Here is a 22,070-nt window from a genome sequence, read left to right on the forward strand (position 1 = left end):
CTAGCTAAGCAGTGTTCAGATTACTTATCCACCGACATTGTGAAATGATAAATGTATATTTTTTAAGGTACTAAGTTTGGGTTGAATCTTGTTGCCTGGCAGTAGATAATTAATGCATAAAATGTACTACACTGCAAGTTCCATGACTGCAAATAATTTTGTCACATACCTCGAAATGTTTGAAACATGTAGGCGTTCAGTAAATATTTATAGGAAAAGAAGGAAGAAAGGAGGGAAAAAAGACCAGCCGCTGGAATACCAGTATGGTGTGGTGCTCATACTATTGATGTGTGATGCGACAGGTTGTGTATAAGGTTGTGCTGGTAAGTTTTTTTCTGGATTTTTTTGTATAGGTGTCAAACTTATGTGGTTAGTTATGTGCTACATTAAGAACGTATTGCATGTACGTTTCTGGGGCAGTTTGATAATTTCAAAGGTAAAAAAAATGGTAGGGCTATTTCTTGAGATGGGACTGCTATCACTCAATCTTATGACATTAGGATATAGAGCAGTACTGGCACATTGTGGTGGTGATGCCCATGTGCATTTCATTGTACTCAATCAAGTGTGTGACTCAAGACAACCAATGAACTGCCCTGCGGGGCAGTGCTGAGGCCGCTCTGTGCATGTGTAAGTGGAAATAAGGTCAGCTGTCCCCTTTTATATTTTCAAGTATTACATATTGCCTTTTTTCTCAAGTAGCTTTGTTGGCATATAATTTACATACTGTATATTTTCTCACTTTGAGTGCATAATTTAATAGTTTTAAAAATAAATTTATAGACTGAAGCAACCATCACTGCAATTCAGCATTAGGATATTTCCAACATCCCATGGAAATCCTTTGTGCCTTCTTGTCATACCTCCTCATTCTCACCCCTGCTCTAGACAACCATTCACTAGTTTACTTGCTGTCTTGTAGATTTGCCTTTTTCTGGACATTGCCTGTATATGGAAACACAGAGTATGTAGTCTTTTGTGTATGACTATTTTTCAATTAGCCTAATATTTTCTAAGTTCATGTTTGTAGCACAATTCAGTGCTTTATTCCTTTTTATTGTGCACCATCATATGGATGCATTACATTTTATTTAGCCATTATAAATTGATGAACATTTGGATTCTTCCAACTTTGTGTTTAATAAAAATAATGCTGCCATAAACATGGCACATATCACCAACAGTCTTTATGTGGACACATTTTCATTTCTCTTGGTTAAATTTCAAAGGATAGAATATTATTACTATATATTACTGGGTTACATATATTACTAGGTTATATGATACATGTAAATTAACTTTTGTCACAATATCTTTAGGACAATATTAAAAAAGCTTTCAGGGAGTAACAATGCTCTTTATAAACAGCATTTATTAAAGCTTATTTACCTGATTAGTGTATTTAAAGAAAAATGTAGAAGACATGCTGCTTATTTTTTACAATACGAAAAAATAAAAAATATTTAAAAAAGCATACTTTTAAGTTGAAGGGAAACATAGTACTAACTATTAGCCCACTACTAATGAAGAGTGCAACTATGAATATTAATTTAGAAACCTTATTGTTATGCAACATTATTTACTTAAAGGAATACTTGAAATTATATTGAATGAAATTAATTTTTACAGATTTACATTGTATAAATCCAAGTATCATACATCTCAAAGAATGAAATATAAGCCATTTGATAAACTTATATATGTAATACCTTGAAGTTTAGAAACAAAGCTAATTAGTATGAATTTGTATACAAATAAGGAATTTATATCTAATATTTTAAATGAGAAACTGTGCTCTGATAAAATCCATTGCTTCTATGATAATGAACTTCGAGTGTCTTACCATATTGATTGGCCAGGTGAAAAGAAGTTCATTGATGCCAATGAGAATCATGAGAGTAACCAGTCTCCCAGGAGCAAATATTCCTACAGGATTTATCTGATTAATAAAGTTCTTTAAGAAGTAAATATCTGAAATATTAAAGTAATATTACAAATGTTTGGAATGTCTTATTTATATGCCTCTTTTTTCTTATTTTAATACTAATTTCCTTATTTGTGGAATTCCAGAACAAAAAGACACTTAGTGAAGATTAAAAATGTAGTTTGAAGGATAAATATAAAAAAGAAAGTAATATATCTATTTAGCTTGTTGTCTTCATAAGTTGGAATAGACTTAAAATGTAACATGATTTAAGATGGATTGGGGAAGATAATGACTGATCGGTGGTGGGTCTGGGGGAAGGTACATAGGTTGCTGTATACCAGCCCAACGCCTTCAACTGGATACGTGGTGTGAGCAGCCATATTATCTCTAGAGCTTTCTTCTAGTTCCCTTGCCAAAGATGCAATGTTGAGCTGCAGAGGCAGGATACAACTCAGCATGACATTTCTTATGTTCTAAGCTTAGGGTATGAAAGGCTGGGCTATTCAACAGGCCAAAAGTAAGTGGGTCACAATTCTCTACAATACCAAGCTATTTAAAAAGCCACCTGAGTTTGTTCAATGTCCAGATGTTATATACACATTTTTTAATGGTAGAAAACTTAATTTAAAAAAACCATCATGCACACATAATAGCTTACTTGAGTGTCTAAACTAGGACATTAAATTTGGGGAATTTGTAAGTCAACTTCAGCATGAAAAAATTAAGTGACAAAACAAGGTAGCTAATGCTTTTGGAGTGTTTCCCCTGTGCTAGGCACTATTTTAATTGCTTCATCTGTATAAATACATGTAATCTTTACAACAATCCTGTAATGTAGGTAGTTATGGATGTTTCCACTTATTAGAGGAGGAAGCTAATAAACAGGGAGCCAGGTAAAGAAGCCAAGTTCACTTAGCTGGAAAGTGGTTAGGTCAAGACATGAACTCAGGCAGTCTGGCTCCAGAGCCTGTGTTCTGCACCAATTGCTGTATCTTCCTCTTTAATAGTCCTGCAGAGCAAGCGATTAAGGGACGTGAGATAGACCTATGTGATTACTGCTTTGTTCTCTAAAATATCTACTAAAATATCTAATATTTTCCCTCTTCAAATTGAGAATTTGTAATCATTTGAAAAATAATGAAATTAATACTTAATAACTATAATGAGAAAAAACTGTTTTGAAAGCAGAAAACACTTTTCTGTTTAGTATATCCTGACAAAAAATGCTTTTCAGAGTCATGATTATTATTCTTTCTAAAGCTGATTCTATCTCAGGGTTTGTTGTTAGTGAATGTGTCATGGGCAAATTTTTGTATGTTCTCTCTTTGACTTAGGAGTTCACAGTGCATTTGAACTCTTGTGTCCTGGACAATGTCAGAATTGGATCAAATAGTTATTCCTAAGATAAAATGTAATGAGGAAAACAAAAGTTATTATATTTAGACAAAATGACCTTTTAAAAGTTCATTTTTTAAAATTCTCATTCCTTTGTATTTCATTGGTTTTAGATATCTATGACACAGAGTGCATTTTGACATACTATACATACATGGAGTACAACTTCCCATTGTTGTGGTTATGTATGATGTGGAAAAGTTCATTTTAAATTAAATATGTCTATATTCATGCTTAGATATTTCTATGATGATATTTTGATAGAAGGAGCACTACTGTATAAAATATCATAATATATGTCCTTCAGAAAATATACATGAGATAGAAATCTAGTACTTGATATCACAAAGGTGACAAGCTGTTGCCTGGCTGAATGGAAGAATAGCACCAGGAGGGGCATGAATCACTTCTGAGATGTGAGTTTATAAACCTCAGAGCACAGCTAGTGCCAGCTGTTGCTTTAATAAGTCTAAGTTAATATGTAAAATGAAACTGCTGTTGGGAGAAATTTTAAATTTTTTTCAGTAAACAAATTGTTTTCAAACATTCTTAAACTGCAGAAAAAGCAACCACTCACCTGCCAAGACTTGATATGTGAAATTTAGATAATTCTTTTCTTTTACTAACCTCATAAGAACCACTATTATGGAGGTCTTTGATTAGTTTGATTTGTCTGAGTCACTTGCAATTTTTTTCTAAAGATTGTCTTTCTCTGAAAATGTCCTGTCACTTAACATTTTCATTCTTTTGGCTGTTCTGTCCTTGGTTACTTCAAGCGGTTTCTCTGAAGTACTGTTCTAATTTACAATGTGTGCATTTTCTATTCTTATCTGTAATTCTGTGAAAATAAAGCAATTGTTCAGTGGTTCATAATATGAATGCAAAAATATGTCCCCACTGAAGCATTTAACATAACTTAATGTACATTCAATGAGATTAAAGCGGCCAATAAGGAATATCATTCTTATTTACATTTTGAAAATGATGGTAACAAAGGGCCTTGCTACCTGTTTTATAAATGCAAGCTGCATGCTGATTTAAGCTTTTAAAAATTCTATGAACAGCACAAGCTACTCAATTTTAACTTCTCATTGCTGGACTCAAGTTCTTATTGCTGAATTTAAGCTTCTTTGGTTAGGGGGAGAATAAAAATAAATACCATAAAGAAAAAAATATAATAATCTAATTTTTCCTGAACTCTCTATAACATGGATCATTAATCTACATCAATATATGATGAAGATATGTAAGTAGAAAATACAAAGTGTGAATTATGTGCATATCAAGGTAAAGTCTGTGATAATATTTATTTTAAATTCCATAGATCCATTCACTCTTTTGGTTTTATAATTTGTTTGTTTTGTCACTGCCTCTATGATTCTACTTATTTATTTCAAGTTTTAAAATATATATTTCTCCTTTGAGTAAATGTAGGCAACTGATATTGGGATAGAGTTTGAATTATGAGAAATACATAATTATGCTAAAGGAAATACATAAAACTAATGCGGACTAACTTAAATATGATTAGAGTTTAGTGTTAAATAAGCTAAGATGTCTAAGAAAGAGCTGATGGGCTATGAATTAAATTTTGGGTTGTATTCATCATATCTCAGAAATCAACTTTAGACATAAGGTTTCAATACATTTTTATGTAAAACTAAAAATAGAGTTATATAATATTTGGTATAATAAAGATACATGTCTTCTCATCTCTTGAGATATCCATCGTGATGGAAAAGTCCCCATTTTTACTTATAAGTATGAATAAATGTCACATATAAAGACCAACTATCATTTATTATATACAAAATAGAGAATTCCTTCTTTGACATTTTTTTGTTTGGATTTACACAACGAGAGATGACATTTATGAGAAATGAAGTGCACTGAATTCACCTGAGATAGTAAGACTCTATATCTCCATTAACTTGTGAGAGATTTTATCATTCCAAACCTTCTCTGGACAGCCAAGTTATCTTCCCTTTCTCTGAACTGACAGGCTCTATGACAATGAATCATGCACTGAGTTAACACACAGTCTGTGTGTTTCAGTGGAGAGGTACTGTCATTGTGGGTCCTTGAGAAACATATTCAGAGGCCAGGAGATTTACATGAAGAAGAAAGTTTATTGGGGAATTCTTTTGTGAGGAAATGCAAGGAAAACAGGAAGAAGTTGAACCATGATGTAGAAGCAACAGAATCCTCACCGGTCCCTCAGGGAGGGAGCCTGACCTTGGCTGAAGCAGCTCTCTTTGCCTGAGGGCAATTCCCAAGGAGGGACCAAGGTCAAATACCACTGGCTGCCCTTGCTTTTGGCGGTAGATCAAAGGAGAATCCCTGTCCTGAAGTAGGGAACCGGGAGGTGCACTTACAGCATCCACTACAAGAAATAATGTAATGAGGGTTAATAGCACAGCCTCCAGAGTCAGGTGGGCTGATTTAAATGTGTTGTTTTCTAAATTCTGGCTCTGTAACCTTGGCAAGGTATTTAACCTCTCTGTCCCTGTGAAGTGGGAATAAGAATACTGTAGGTAGTCTTATTGAATTATTGTGAAAAATGGTTAACGCATGTAAAGTATATGTCTGTTCTTGGAATCTGGTGATCACTCAGTCATAGCTATTATTATTAGAATTTGTTGCAAAATAGTGAAACTATCTTTTAGACTAACTCATATGAATATTTTTTCCTATATAGGTCAGGAGAGGCTAATAACAAATTACCCCCAGTCTCTAGTTGCTTAAACCAACAAGAGATTATTTTTTGGGCATGGCACATAAATATCATGTGCTGACTAGTATTTTACTAATTTGAGGACCTAAGCTGGCAGAACAGTCATTTGCTATTTCCAGTCACTGCTGCTGCCATGACAGAGGAAAAAAAAATAGCATTTGAAATCCATGCTGATTCAAATACTTTCACTTCAGAGTGACATGCCATTTTTACCCACATTTTTATTAGTTAAAATAAATCACAGGGGTAAGCTCTTCCCAAGAATGGTCAGGGAAGTGTGATCCTACCTTTTCCCTGGAAGGAATATCAGAAGTACTTCATGACTAATACAGTTTTAATTTTTAAATTTTGTATACCCTGGGAGAATATACACTTGATGATGAAAGCTAACTTTTCTTGAGCACTTATTATGTGACAGGTAACACATAAAGAACAATACTGTGAAATCCTATTACTATCCCAATGTCACATATTATATCGGCTCTACTTCAGGCCTGATTGCAAAGCTTTTACTCATAACTACTCCTAAGAACTTTAGTGATAGTGGCATGACTCAAAATATTTTTAACATACCCTCTATTTTTATTTTTTTTAGGAATTGCTTTTAGATTCTATAATTTGAAGGGACATAACTTTCCAAATGTATAAAGTAGAAACTTCTTTCTTGTTCCAGTGATAGTATGCGATGTCAAATAGGTCTAAGTCGAGAGACCCATTTCCATTAGGTAACTTAGATGGATGGAGACTCTACCTTCTTTAGCACAAATCATCCATGGGTTGTCTTTCTACCAGAAAGCCAGAAGGATCCCCATGGTCCAGGCCTGGAAGTGATGTACATAACTTCTGCTTATACTCTGTATGCTAGAAACTCAGTCCCAGAGCCACACTTAGATACAAGGAAGGTTGGGAAATGTGGTTTAGCTGTGTGTCTAGTGAGTCTGACCCATGACATAGGGACTGTGCTTTCTATTGGAATTGAAGAGACCTTAAAATCAATAATTATACTTACCTGGGAATATCCCCAAAGTACCCCACTGTTTGCCATGCACTCCTTCCTGATATAGTCCTCCAGAGCAGTGCCTTCAATCGCTGTGTGAGACTGTAATTTCCTCTTTAGCATTAATATAGAATGACATAGAGGGCACTCTGGTAAGAAGCAATAAACAGAGTTGCAGTGTGACCTGGGGGAGGTTTTCACACACTTCTGGGGCATCACGCCACCAGAAAGCTCTGAAGATTGGTAGGAAAGCAACAGCTCCTGACTTATCTTCCAGATTGTGCCTCACAGGGCATGGAGCGGGGCTGTGGACTGCTGCACTGAAAGAGAATCTTGAAAGCTATTGTAGTTCATTGGGAGGCTTGATTAACTTTCTAGGAGCTTCCTCCTTTAGGCTGAGCTGCAGCTATTGTATTGTCTGCTCCCATGAAAATGACAGGGTTAATAGGACGTTCAGATGGGGTTCTCTCTCGTACCATGATTCTAGTTTGGGTATCCTTTCTGGGAACATGAGGGGTCTGGTCCAGTAACACACATTATTTTTAAAAATTTAAATGCTTTCAAAGATATTATGTAATTTTGATTTTGTCCAGTAGGGAGGTCAGGGTGTATGTTTTTCTTACTATGCTTTATATTTTTAGCCAAGTCCAGGGTTTTAATATTTTGTTGCATGGAATATAGACCACAATAGCTCAAAAATTAACAAGATAGATACTTGTATCATCATTTGGTAGGGAAAAAAAACTAGCTGAGCAATCATATATGTTTTTCCCCAAATTATGTAATAACTTGCCCAAATTTGAAGGACATTCTACTGATTTATCTTTCATTGTTCTTTTCATAACCACCTCTGTTGTTTATCACATTCCTTTGAATGTACTCAAAAGTAGCAAATATTCACATTTTGAGGATAAATTATAGTTTTGGAAATAACCACAAACAGTCCAATATTAAACATGTTGAATAAAGTTAGATAAACTATTTTGGATTAAAAAAATGAAGTATATCTATAAGCTAAAACTATTTTGAGGCTCCTAGGCTATCACATTATACATAGCCCTAAAATATTTGCCAGTTTGAGAAAAATGCACAAATATTTAAAAATGCACATCTCAACTACATAACCATGTGACTTACCTATGTTAAGATCAGAACCAGATTCAAGGAAATTGAAAACAGAAACTAGCTGTGACCAAAATGTGTAGAGTGCAAACCATGGCCAGGTTTAAAAGCTGAACTTTTGTTTTAAGTGATTCTTAGTGAAATCTAGCATGCAGAACTTGGTTTGTGATTTGGCCTCTGAGGAGAGTTATTTATAATGATAGAGGGTGAATGGGCAGTTCTTCATATCTACTATGTGTTATGTGATTTATTTCATTTAATTCTCAGAACTCTCTATGAAACAGATAATATTTCTCTTTTAAAGATGAGGGAAAGGCTCATGGTTTCCAGTAATGGATCAAAGGTCACCCAGCCAGAATCCTATAGCCACAGTAGGAGGCAGAGCTAGAATTAGAATCCAAGTCTATCTGTTTCAAAGTCAAGGTCTTTCCTCTAAAGAATACTATTTCCTTTTCAAAGGGACAAGAAAAGATAGAAGTGGAGGTGAAGTAGGTTGAATGGTGGTTTCATTCACGAATGGTTGTTCTGAGGGTCCAGTCATTACAAAGAAGGAAAGAATAAGGATTGAAAAGGATGGTGTAAAATGTTCCCTTTTGCAGATTGTTCACACAGCAAATATGCAAGAATTTCCAAATCATCTCTGAGAACCAACCAACGAATTTAGCAAGGGCATAGGAAACAGGATAATTATACACGTGTGTGTGTGTGTGTGTGTGTGTGTGTGTATAAAACATGTCACACATATATACAATACATATATCAAATATATATCTCAAATATATATAGTTTGAGATTGATTGTTCATTTATGTAAAAGCAGTAAAAATTTGAAAGTATATTTTTTAAAAATAAATCCCATTCATAAGAACACTCAAAATTTGAAATGTCTATGAATAGTTTAACAAAAAAGGTTTAATACCACTAAATTGAAAACTGTAAAAAAATTCAGAGAGAAAAACAAAGGAGACATAGGTAAATGTTCATGAATTAGAAGACTTGATATTGTTAAAATGGCAATTCTCTCTTAGTTGGTCTATAAAATCAATGTTATCCGGATAAAAACTTGAGCAGACAATAGGAATACACATGCTAATTTTAAAATTTATATAGAAAGACATATTTAAAAAAATTTTTATAAATAAGAATGGAATTGATAAAATTATCTTACCTGATTTCAATATTTCCAAGAAATCTGTAGTAACTTAAAACATACGCAGTCCAGATTAGAGCAGAATAGAGTCCAGAAACGTACCTATATGGACTTGGTCAGCTGATTTAAAAAAAAAAAAAAAACAACATTTTTTTTTTTAAGTTGTAGGTGGAAACAATACCTTTATTTTATTTTCATGTGGTGCTGAGGATTGAACCCAGGGCCTCACACGTGACACGCCTCCTCTGAGCCACAAGCCCAGCCTGGTCAGCTGAGTTTTGAGAAGGGTACCAAGGCCAAATAATGGGAAAAGTAAAATTTTTTTGAAAGAATGATCTTAGATCAACTGAATATTTGTGAACATCTACTCTTACCACACAATACATGCAAAAACTAAATTAAAAAGGATCACAGACACCAATGGAAAGTGTAACGTGATACTTTTGTAACATTATAAAACTTCTAGAAGAAAATACAGTATAGGAAATATCTATATGCAAAGTTGGGCTAGCGAGAGTTTTTTTTAAATTTTTTAAACAAAAGGTGCATGACCCATAAAAAGAAGTAATTGACAATTTGAATTTCATTAAAATAAAAAATACTGCTTTTTGAAAGTCACCATTAATAAGATGTTAAAGCAAAATCAGAGAGTGGGAGAAATTATTCACAACACATTTATCAAGATAGTGACAACATATGTATCTAGAATATATAAAAAACTCTTATGACTCAAAATGAGCAGAAGCTATAAATAGACATTTCACCAGATAAGACACAGATAGCAAATAAGCACATTAAAAATATCATTGGGGGCTGAATCCAGTGGCACACACCTGTAGTCCCAGTGACTCTGGAGGCTGAGACAGGAGGATCACAAGTTTAAGATTGGCCTCAGCAACTTAGCAAGACCCTAAACAACTTAGTGAGACCCTGTCTCAAAAACAAACAAACAACAACAACAAAAATGGGCTGGGAATGTAGCTCAGAGGTAATGCGCTCCTGGGTAAATCTTCAGTACTAAAAATAAACAAAACATAACAAATAACAACAAAAATAAGTAATTGGAGAAGAATCCCTTAAAATCACAAAGAAACACAATTCCATTTATATATATTAAAATGACTAGATATATAAAAAATTGACCATTCCAAATATTGGTCCGGATGTAGATAAAACAGAACTTTTATACCCTATTAATTAGAATGTAAAATTGTACACTACTTTGAACAATGATTTGGCAGTTTCCTAAAACATTTTATGTCTACCATATGACCTAGATGTTCAACTTCCAGGCATTTACTCAAGGGAAACAAAAACATGTGTTCATCTAGGGATAGTTGACAAATGTGTATAGAATTTTACTTGTGATATCAAACGCCCATTAACAGACGCATGGATAAATAACTTGTGATATACCCAATTCCTACTCAGAAATAAAAAAGGAGAAACTATTAACACATGGAACATCAGTTATGAATCTCAAAATAACTATGCTGAGTTTGAAAAGCCAGGAAAAAATAGGCCAGGGTATATACCGTATTATTACATTTAAATATTTTTGAACATGTAAACTAACATAGTTATGGCAGATCAGTGGTTGCTTGGGGGAAGGAATAAAGAGATGAATGTTTATGAATAGGCACAGGTATTTTTCAGGGATGGTGGAAGTGTTTGCTACTTATCCTAATAATGTGTGTATGTGTATATATCAAATTGCACACCTTCAATAAATGTAGTTTTGACTACTTAAATAGTAAATCAATGAAGCTGAGAAATAAAAAGTGTCAGGCCCATAGAATTTCCTGCCATGGATTAGGTTAGCTTCTATTCTTGAGGAGTCTCATTATAATTCCAGATAAACGTGGCATAAATCTAATGTTATTCATTCTCAATACCTAACCAAAACAAGATAAAGGGATCTTTTGACAGTGTAAACCCAAAAGAACAAGGAAATGATAATGATAACAGTTTGAACACTAGAAATTGGATGGACAACTAGAAAATTACCTGAAAAGGCCAGATTTTAAGCTGACAGTGAGGATGGTCAAGAAGCAACTCCATGTCGTAAAGGACTCGGGAATCATCGGTACCAAGGGCTTCTCTGAGGGGACTTGAAACCTTAGAAGCAGTTAGATGACTGGACTCCCCTCCCTGGCCCCACCTAGACATGAAACTGGAGCTTCATTCCCTGGGAAGGTAGACAGAGGGTTCTGGACCAGGGATGCTGGATGGAAGAGGAACAGAGTGACTGTATGAAAAATCGGGTGCTCAGGGCTGGTGTGCATCATGAAAGTGGAAGTTCCTAGTCTGCTCCCCTCAAGAGCCCAAGAAACAAGGCATTCAGGCCTCTGCCTTCCAGAAAGCAGGCTTCTTGATGGAATGTGACCCATCCAAGAGAAAGACTTAAGAAGACTGAGACTGAAGTTTCCAAGTGGACAGACCACCCAGTTCTCTCAACTGTGAAACTCTTGGTTCAGAAGCTCTGTCCTTGGGCACAAGGTTTTATCAGCCTGTTGGCTCCTTTACCTAAACAAGAGAAGACAACTTAGCACTATGAGAGAGCTAGGGAAGGTTCCAAATGAAAGGTAACAACCACAAAAGAAAAAGGCAATGAAAATAATATTGTTAAAAATTTGTGATTATTCCAAGAAAGAGAACAAAAAAAACCATTTATCTTTGTTCAAAAGAACAAGATTCTTTGAAATGAACCTCCAAAAGGACTTGAAATTTTTTAAAAAGTATAGAAAAAATACTGAAAAAAAAAAGATTTGGAGGATAAAAATTAAAGGAAGTTCCTCTTACAAGTTACTACAAACCCAAAATCCAAACCTAAAACAAAACAAAAAAACATAAATGGAAAATAAAAGAGAAAAAAATGGGAAATCAGTCTACCAGTCAAAGAGTTGCAGAGAGAAATTTCAGAGAAGTGGAGGGAAGGATTTATCAGCAAAATGACTTAACATTACTCCCTCAAAGTGAAGGTTCTGCTTTTCTAGAATGAAAGGAGGCAACAAAGTCACTGAAAATTGATGTCCACTAAGTACCCTCATACTTCAGAACATTGGGGGTAAAAAGAACACTCTCCAAACTTCCGGAGGACACAAATCATGCTACATAAAAAGGAAAAGAAATTAGAATGGTCTCAGATGTCATAAAGACAATCTTAAAAAGTATAGAAAAGTAGAACATTACCTTTATACTTAAAAAAGAGCTAATTCCTTACTTTTCTATTAATAAGTAATGCCTAAAATTGAAAAAAAATCTAGAAATAGCTATATATACTTTAAGGGAAAAATAATATCCAACCTAGAAATCTATACACTCAAATGTCATATATTAAGTGTTAGGACAGCCTCAAAACACTTAGTCCTATGAACCCTTTCTTGAAAAGCTATTGAAGGATATACCCAATAAAACAAGATTGTGAACCAAGAAAAAGGGAGACACTCTCTCATGATTGGATAGAAGGAGTGTCCCCTCTCCCCGCCAACAAAGCTCCTGTTGAAGGTGCTGGTGTGGAATGATTAGGTTAGGAGAGCTATAACCCATTTAATGGGCTAATAATTTGAGTGGACTAATTGGGTGGTAACTGTAGCCAGGTGGGGCATGGCTGGAGGAAGGGGTCCCTGTGGGCATGCCTTGGAAATTACTTTCTGCTTCCTGGCTCTCATGACCTGAGCAGCTTTCTTTCACCACACTCTTCCAGAATGATGTTCTGCTTCTCCTCAGGCCCAGAGCAATGGAGCTAAGTGACCATGGTCTGAGACTTCTGAAACTCAGCCCCAAATTATTATTTTTTTCCTCCTGAAAGTTGTTCTTGTCAGGTATTTTGGTCACAGCAATGAAAAGCTGACTGACAACACATTGTACCAAGGAAAAAACTACAACTCAGGAGATGACCAAGCTCCCCTGCTTGATGGTAAAAGGAAATCTTGAATGAGAACACTGGGCACAGGTAATGGCTAAAGTGTGTCCCAATCTCAGGGAGAGATGATTTTAAGAAGATGAAATTTATAGAATAGCTAAAATTAAAGAAATGTATTGAGAGTATATTTAGACAAGGAGGGAAGGATTTGAGGTTGACTTAGGGATAGGCACATAGAAAGCTAAGCAATGAAAAGAAAATTCAAAACAATGATTAGCTCCAGGGTGAATGAAATATTGGGCAGAGAAGGAATAATAATACTTTATTTCCTGGCTCATTTCTGAATTTATATATATATATATATATATATATATATATAATTATTATATATATATAATGATAAGGTAAATACTGAATGTCTCATCTAAGTTTTGATTTTTCTCTCCCGGGAAGGACTAGGATATGAGGAATATGCATACATTTGGAGAAGAAAAAAGATTTAGGAGAAGAAAAAAGAGCTAATTCCTTACTTTTCTATTAATAAATAATGCCTAAAATTGAAAAAAAATCTAGAAATAGCTATATATCTTCTTGGGGTAAATACAAAGAGTCAGCTCAAAGTTATCATTTTATGTCTGGAATACTGGAAAGTGGGGTGCCTTGAAAATCCTGTGTGTATTAACAAATCTTACAGAAGTGTTTACTCTTGAACCCTATGCATGTATCACTTTGATAAGAAATAGTTTTTTTTAAGCATCCTTGGTTGTAGAGTTTCTGACCTCCATAAATTTCTAATTGTCTTGATGAAACTCTCTAAAACCTATAATATCCCTCCTCAATAAGAGCTGAGATCATGGAATCTGCAACTAAACTCTTTGCTCTTGGATTCCTGGACTCTAGGACAGTTTCAAGTGTGGCTTGCATCTAACATAGCCAACCTCTTGGTGAGTGGTAGAAAAATAAGATTAGGTAATATTAGCCCTCAGCAGGGCTGAGGCAAACTATATTTTGTCACACTGGGAATAGAGTCAGGATGAGGGTGGTTCCTCCATCAGCTAGCTTGCTGCTAGACTATTCATGTCTGAGGCAGAAATACAGAAGAAAAAAATTGCTACATTGAGTAGGTGGGTGGTACGGTGTAATCTACATGTATGTTTCCCCCTCAAACTTACATTTTGAAGTTTAATCGTCAAGGTAATGCTATTGAGACACCCCTGTTTTAGTCTGTTTTTCTGTTGCTATGACAAAGTGCTCATTACTAGATACTTTATAAAGAAAAGAGTTTTATTTAGCTCACAGTTCTGGAGGTTCAAGAGCATGCTGCTGGCATCTGGTCAGCTCTGGGAAGGGCCTTCTGGCTGTATTACAACATGGCAGATGGCATTATCATGTTGGGAACACATAAGAGAGGGAGAATTCATAGGGTGAGACAGGAAACGAGAGATTTAGGGACCAGGCTTACTCTTTATATAACAGCCTACTCTGATGGGAACTAACTGGGATTCAGGTGAACTACATTACAGAGTGATACCCCATTTATCTAATTACTTCCAGTAGGTCTCACCTCCCAGAGGTTCTGCCCACGTATTAACATTGGGAATCAGCTTCACGTATATAAACTTTGGGGAACATCTTCAAAGCACTGCAGTGCTCTTACAAAGGAAGCTTGAGTGAGATTGTTTACCCTTCCGTGTCACATGAGAACACAGAAGGCATGATCTGTGAAGCAGAGAGCAGCACTCACCAGGTGAAAGGTATGCTGGTATCTTGATTTTAAACTTTCCAGCCTTCAGAACTGTGAGAAGTGAATTTCTGTTGTATATGAATTACCCAGCCTAAGGTATTTTGTTATAGCAGCTTGAATGAATTAAGACATGGGGAAAAGTAAAGATGTTAAGAACAGGTAACTTCAGTTTATGCCTTTATCAGATCACAGAGGTAGAAAGGAAGACCTGATTCTTCATTTGGACCAAGAATTAATTTCAAGGTGAAGCTTACTGGTTTTATATGAAATGGAAAGTACTGAAAATACTTCAGTGTGGTACTATGGCAACATTAGTCATTTGAAAAAGTTACACTTTATGAGCTTTGGCTTCTTTGATTTTTTAATTTTCCAAATATTTATGTAAAGATAAGTAAATTTTTTTTACTTTTTTTATTTCCTATTTCACCCCAACATTTTCCTCACCTGATCTTCATCATGAACAGAGTTATGAGTTTCTTCTGTCAAAATGAGTTGACATTAAAGCTATCATTAAAACATACTGCCAACCTTTGTAATACTTTCTGTAAAGGACATTATAAAGGAGTGATGATGTGGGATCAGGAATGGGGATGGTTTTTGAAGGCAAGAGAGTGTTGCTCCTGGGAAGGAATCGATTTTAACAATGGAAATTTACCTTTCTTCTTGTAATACCTCTAGGAAGAAAAATATGGTATCTGGAACCCTTTCTGAATCTGATTTGATCATGTTCCTCTATTAGAAGAGAGTGAAGATGGAGTTATAACAGGTTGAAGATAGAGGGAGGATGGGTTCTCAAATAAGAAAGGAATGAGAGTTGTTTGATCACAGGACAATCAGGTTCAACAACTGTGTGTGTGTGTGTGTGTGTGTGTGTGTGTTTCATATATATTGAGCTCAAATAAATCTGAAAAAAGATGCCTGTGTTTCATTGTTATATCCTGTCAACCTAACAAAAATTATCATCAGTGCATAACTTAAACTTTCACAATAACTAATAACACAGTTTAAGAGATTAAAAATACAAACTCTAAATTCTCTAAATTAAAAAAAATGAAAAACTCTTGCCTTGGGGCAAAGGAAGAAATCCATGGATTATATATTAATTTAACTTAATGGAGAGAAAATGAGCTATTTAGAGAGTTACTATTTTCTAAAATTTTAGAACTAAGAGTACACATAATTAGATGATCATAATAATACAGCAAAGGATGCTCAGTCTATCAGACCCAATTTTAATCACTTATGCATTGCATCTAAATTTTTAATATTAAGATAATATAACTCAACACTCTGATATCTTCCCACATATTTGTTTTTGGTAGACTGAATTTTTCTACAGATAAAAGTGAGATATAAAGATATTTTCCTTTTTGTTTTCTTTTTCTTATTGATTGTTACATAATATTTGTATATATTTATTGGGTACAATGTGGTATTTTGATTCGTGTTTACATTGTGTAATAAAATCAGAGTGAGCTTACTCATCACCTCGAACACTTATTGTTTCTTTGTGGTGATTACATTCAAAATCCTTTCTCGTAGCTATTTTGAAATACACAATGAGTTATTGTTGATTATCATCACTCGATTGTGCCAAGGAACATCAAAATGTATTTCTTCTATCTGTCTATTATGCAGTGTCATAGCTATTGATCATCTTCACTCCATCCCCACCCTATTCTCCCTAGAATCTGGTTACTACAGTTCTACTCACAACTTCTACGAAATTAAGATATTCAAGATTCCACACGAACACCATCATGAACTATTTGTCTTTCTGTGTCTTGTTTAATTCACTTAACACAATGACCTCCATCCACATTGTTGCAAATAACAGGATTTTATCTTTGTACGGCTAAATAATATTCCATTGTATATACGTACTGCATTTTCCTTTGTTCAGTCATCTGTTGATGGATTCTTAGGTTGATTCTGTATCTTGGCTATTGTAAATGATTCTGAAATAAAAATGGGAGTGTAGGCAAAACATAAATGCTTTTGAAGATGTGGAGAAGGGGACACTTACACACTGTTGGAAGAAATAAATTAATACAGTCATTATAGAAAACAGTATGGAACTTCCTCAAAAAATTAAAAATAGAACCACCATTCATTGACACATTTTCCATCTTATTTACCAGAATGATTTTGAGTTCATCTTTTATATTGTATTGCTGACCTCTGAAAAGAATTTTCTCCTTCCCCCTTTATAGAACATTTCAAATCGCTGATTTTGTGATATTGCCCTAATTCCATGTCTGGTACAAAGATTATATAAGCAGTCAGGTCCTTCGTGGACTAACATGGTCAGGCTTGTCCTGGGATCATCTCCTTTTGCACCATTTCCTTGTGATTGATGCCTTGCTTACTTATTCCCAGAAATGGAGGCAGAGAAGCAGCAAGGGAGGCAGAAAAGTAATGAGCTGTTGTCTCATTGTGGTGGGGACCATAACACTTCCTATCTCATTTCAGGTAAAGGAATGGAGTCATCCTCTAACACCTCCTTTAAGTCACCTGAGGGAGCTGCAAGAAAAACTACAAGGAGCTAGTGAGGGTACCTAGAAGAAGAGGAAATTGGCATTTCTATCCTCATTTGGAGACTTGCTGGAATACAGAGGTCCTTATGCCTTTCCTGGGACTGTCAAAGGAGAACAGAATGTTGAGAAACATCACTTTTGTCTGGGAACTGTGTAGCAAGGAGTGCTGACCAAGTTCCTAAGGAAACGCCCTGTGTCTCAGGATGTCTGACCAACAGAGGTCACTGACGTCAGTCGTTATTAACCAGAGAGAAAATACAAGTAATTTAAGTCAACAAAAAGTGCATGTTTCCCTTAATTTCCTCTGGCTCCATCCTGATTATGGAAAGCAGAAGAGGGAGGGAAAAGATAAGAAGGAAAGAGGAAAGATAAGGCCTGTGTCTTCTCCCCTACTGCAGTCCTAAGTTGGAGCAGTAGAGGAGAAGCTTGGAATGGGCTGTGAGACTGAATTCTGACCTAGAAATGAATGGGGCCTGTTAAACCTCTGCATGGAAGTCATCATTGATGAAAGGGGCTTGAGACTGTGGGATCTGAAGAACCAAGAGATGGAGCAGCAGAGCATATTTAAAAGCAGTGATTGGAGACAAGTAAAGCCATTTCCCACGAAGCTCAGATTGTTCAGTAAAATGATCACACCATGATGGGGACAGATTAAGTAGTAAGGTGATTTTGACAACTATTAAAGAGCCTTTGGGGGAAGCTGTGCTCAGAACATAGGGTTAAGGAGTCGGTGCCTTCCTTTCCTGAAGAATCCATGTTGATCTATTGGGGATGACTTATTACTAATGCTAAAATCCTTGTTTGAATCCTTGTTGTGATCTTCATTTGTTGTCTCATCCATTCAGACATTTATTAGTTGACTTTGTCTTGTACACACACACAAGAGTAATGCTAAGGCAGCTGCCCCTGTGCTCAACAATCATAAAAATCACAGTAATTTATAGGCTACTTATTAGGTGTTTGCACTTTTCTAAATGTACTATGGGCATTAATCTAATATAATTACTTTAATCCTGAAAGGTAGTCACTGTGATTATCATGATTTTATAGATAATGAAACCGAGGCATAGAGAGGTTAAGTCATTTCTAAGGATATATTGCTTGTGAGGTTTGAGGCTGAATTTGAACCCAGGGAAGCTGGCTATTGAGCTACATCTAATGCTGTACTGTCACTTGTGATATAGGGTATTTACTCAATATAAACTCTAATTTAGAATATGACTAAGTTTAAAGATTAGATTGGATGGAGAAGGATTAATGTGGCCTGAGAAGGCTTGAGAGTCTCATGTTCCTACGCCACTGGCGAGTTGCCATAAAGGGCAGCTATATCTTTAGGACCTGCGATGAGAGTGTACATTAGGCTCATTTCAGAGACTCAGCTCTGTAATATCAATTACAGTATCTACTTTGGTCTCATCACCCAGAGACATATTCTTTAGAATAAAACAGTTTGATATATTTCTTTATTCTTATTTAGAAGCAGGTATCATAATTTCATTTAGACTTCCAGCCTCAGGAGATATCTACGTCTATATCTATTTCATCTGGATTGATATCATCTATACCTATCTGCATTTGTATCTAATAACCTTAGTAGTCATTGGGGAGTTGTCCTTGAACCCTGGGACAGATCTCTTCTTCTGCATTCTAGCAAAAGATGATAGAAAAGTCTGTAACCCTTTCATGCCCCAATTTGACCTCAGGAAGAATCAAAACAATGGGAAAATGTCATACCCAATAAACAGAGAAAATCACAAGAAATATGTTGCTTGCTTTTTTTGTAACAGTATTCTGGGCACAGTGAAATGCTGTAGCGGGGGGCTACTGAATGCCTCAGAGAGAACTTTTGAAAGGAGAATTGGCATTCTGGCTGCTGAGAACTCAGTATTTTTGAGTTGCTAAGATTATGAATCCTATCACTACCTGAAAGGAAAGTCTGGACTAGTGGTTTAATAGTCTTAAGACAAGAGTTTTCAGTTAAATGATTGTGGCTTGTGGGCAAAGCACAGAAGGCTGGAGTTTGAATTCTAACCATCCAAGGAACACATTCAGCTTTTGACCCTGAGAAAGGCAACTGGCATCTCTGAACCATCTTATCATTTATATACAGAGTAATTTCAAACTAGGTATCTACAATCTTTTCCTGATCTAACCTCTGATGTGCTTCTCTGTGAGTTAAAGGATAGCCCACTGTGGAAATTCATGACCTTCTGTTTTGGCACTCAGGGTCTAGGTGGTGGATAACAGTACTTATTTTACCACTCTTTCAAGGGCACATGTAGTAAAAACTGTTGTGAAACGTACCAGTGTGGCCCGAAATAGATGATTTCTCATTTTTATGACTTTTATTACATATTGTTTTCTGGTTCCTAGGCTTCCATGTTCTCCTTGACCTAGTAAAACTCTCTTCCATACTGAAACCTTGACGGAAAACATCAGGAGTTAGCATAAAGTAATCATGATTTTCATGGATCTATGTTTATGAGAAGGAGTGGAAAGTATCCTATCAGCAGATATGGATTTTGCTAAAGTAGAAGAATCTCTAAAACTAATGGAAAAATCAAAGTGACAAAATTGGAAGTGTTTCATTCTCATTGAAACAGATGATTGAGGTAAAGTGAATTGCAATTCCACCTGAGTTCTAAAAATCTATTTGTTTTCTCTCTGTGTGACTGGAAAGTGTCATCTATATCCTAACACTTTCAAGGGAAGGATGATGTTGAGAGTTTCGGTGGCAAAATAATCAGGAAATTGTTAAATTGTCAAAAATTGAGCATCAGGTTCTACCTTTGAAAGTCATGATTCATGTTCTGTCTTTTTTTTTTTATTTTTTCCTTTCTTGGACCCAACAGGGGTGTATATTTCTGTAAAGGTTTCGAAAACTAAATCCTATCATAAATATGGCCATTTAATTCCCTACAAGATTTTCAAAAGTTTCTTCCTAGGTTTCATTTATCCTTAAGGAAAACTCCTTAGAAAGTTTCAAGAATACCCTGTGAATCCTTTTGGAATAACTAGAAAGAAGGCAAAAATGCTATTTCTTTTTACTATTGAGACAGAAATCAAAACAAGCTTACAATTATACCCTTTCTTTACCCAAATTTGGTGTACTTGTAAATAGCAATGATAAGGTCGTAAAGTGTTCTTAAAAATAAATAAAATAAATATTCATTACTCCTGAACATCAGTGTGCAATGAGATTTCTAAATCTACTTTGAAGGGGAAATGTGTAACTTAGGTACATGTTTTTAGGATCTTAAGAAACATGTTTATATTGGATGGTTTATGTGCCTCATTTGTAAGGCATGAAAAAGACTTGCCCTCAAAGAAAAGTGATAAAAATAATAACCCAAGCTGGTAAAATAATAACCAGCTTGGATACTGTGCCAAGTGATGATGATAATAATACTTTCTCTACCTCAAGTATTATGTTAGTTAATAATAATATTAGTAACATTAGTATTCATCATCTCAATGTTCTCCTGGGGGTAGTAGGGAGGTTATATTAACATGGGTCGCTATATTTTTTAGCTCATTGGCTTACATGGGTATGATTACCAGCTCTTCCAAAGTATGTCTTGATAATGGCTGGAAATTCCCACCAGGAGAGCCACTCTACATGTGTGGGAAACAAATGTGCTATCCTCTTCTGTTCTTCCTTATGGGAGGCTGTCATGAGGATATAGATCCCCAACTTACTCTGACAAGGACAGTGACAGTCTCACTGCTGTGTTGTTCTATCTTGGTTGCTACAGGACACATCTGCAATATTCCTTCCTCCCAGATTTGGAAGAGGTCTTCCTCACATCCATGTTTTTTTCACAACATGTATGGTATGTGCGTTTGCATTCCTCAGTGTTCATCAAAATGCCCTGAACTGCAGCTTTTACTTAATAATCTCTCTCTCCCCTATAAGAATGAGCCTTTGTTTTGAGCTAGTTTGAGAGTCCTTTCCATTCTGTCTTCCATTTTCCACTTTCCTTCCTCCTTGGTTTCTTTCTTGAGTTCCTATCTCCATCAGAAAACAGACACGCATATATTCACACAGACAACAGTTACAAAAAAACACTCGACATTGCCCCTTAGCTCCACCCCCTGAATCATTAATTAATGAAAAAAGAGGAGAGAGATGATGGAAAAGACAAGATTACCAGTCCAGACCAGTGATCATGACTAACTCAGTCTAAACAAATAATAATGCAATAATGGTGCACAACAGGCAGTGATTGTTTGAATTTTATGACCAAGTCTTTAACAAGTAGCTTATATCTCATTATAGAAAAAAAAATTTCATGCTTAGGATGTAGTCAGCTTTCAGCAATAGAAGCATCTAAGTAGACCTTACGGAATCAACTTGAAGGCAATTTCTAAAATGTGCTTCTCTTGTTACTGGACTGAAAGGATGTTGAGGCCAAGATGCAATTCATCCAGTTCGTATTTTATATAACTTTGGAGGTTATAAAGAATTTTCACATATACTAAGTTACTGTATTCTTTGCAAGAATCCTGGGGAGTAAAGCAAGAACTGTGTTTATTTAACAAATAAGAAAACAAGTTCAGAAAATTTCATAAATTTTCCTAGGGTTCTAGGGCTGATGAA

The 22,070-nt window shown here is 35.4% G+C and overlaps 1 protein-coding gene across 4 annotated transcripts in view; it reads right to left on the bottom strand.

Annotated features, from left to right (window-relative positions):
• LOC144370439 (uncharacterized) overlaps positions 1 to 22,070 on the bottom strand; it is an 80,083-nt gene that overhangs the window by 51,792 nt on the left and 6,221 nt on the right. For 3 of the 4 annotated variants that reach the window (XR_013430408.1, XR_013430407.1, XM_078031183.1), the window contains exons 2-6: positions 16,818 to 16,891; positions 11,332 to 14,547; positions 9,343 to 9,444; positions 7,066 to 7,202; positions 1,844 to 5,705 (exon numbers count right to left, since the gene is read on the bottom strand). Coding sequence is in view for 1 of the 4 variants with exons in the window: in XM_078031183.1 (XP_077887309.1) it covers positions 1,844 to 1,894 (51 nt within the window). In the remaining 3 variants the exon portion in view is untranslated. The remainder of the gene's footprint in view (positions 1 to 1,843; positions 5,706 to 7,065; positions 7,203 to 9,342; positions 9,445 to 11,331; positions 14,548 to 16,817; positions 16,892 to 22,070) is intronic. The other variant, XR_013430406.1, reaches the window with a different exon arrangement.

This window comes from Ictidomys tridecemlineatus, chromosome 14, assembly GCF_052094955.1.
Source record: "Ictidomys tridecemlineatus isolate mIctTri1 chromosome 14, mIctTri1.hap1, whole genome shotgun sequence".
Taxonomy (NCBI): domain Eukaryota; kingdom Metazoa; phylum Chordata; class Mammalia; order Rodentia; family Sciuridae; genus Ictidomys; species Ictidomys tridecemlineatus.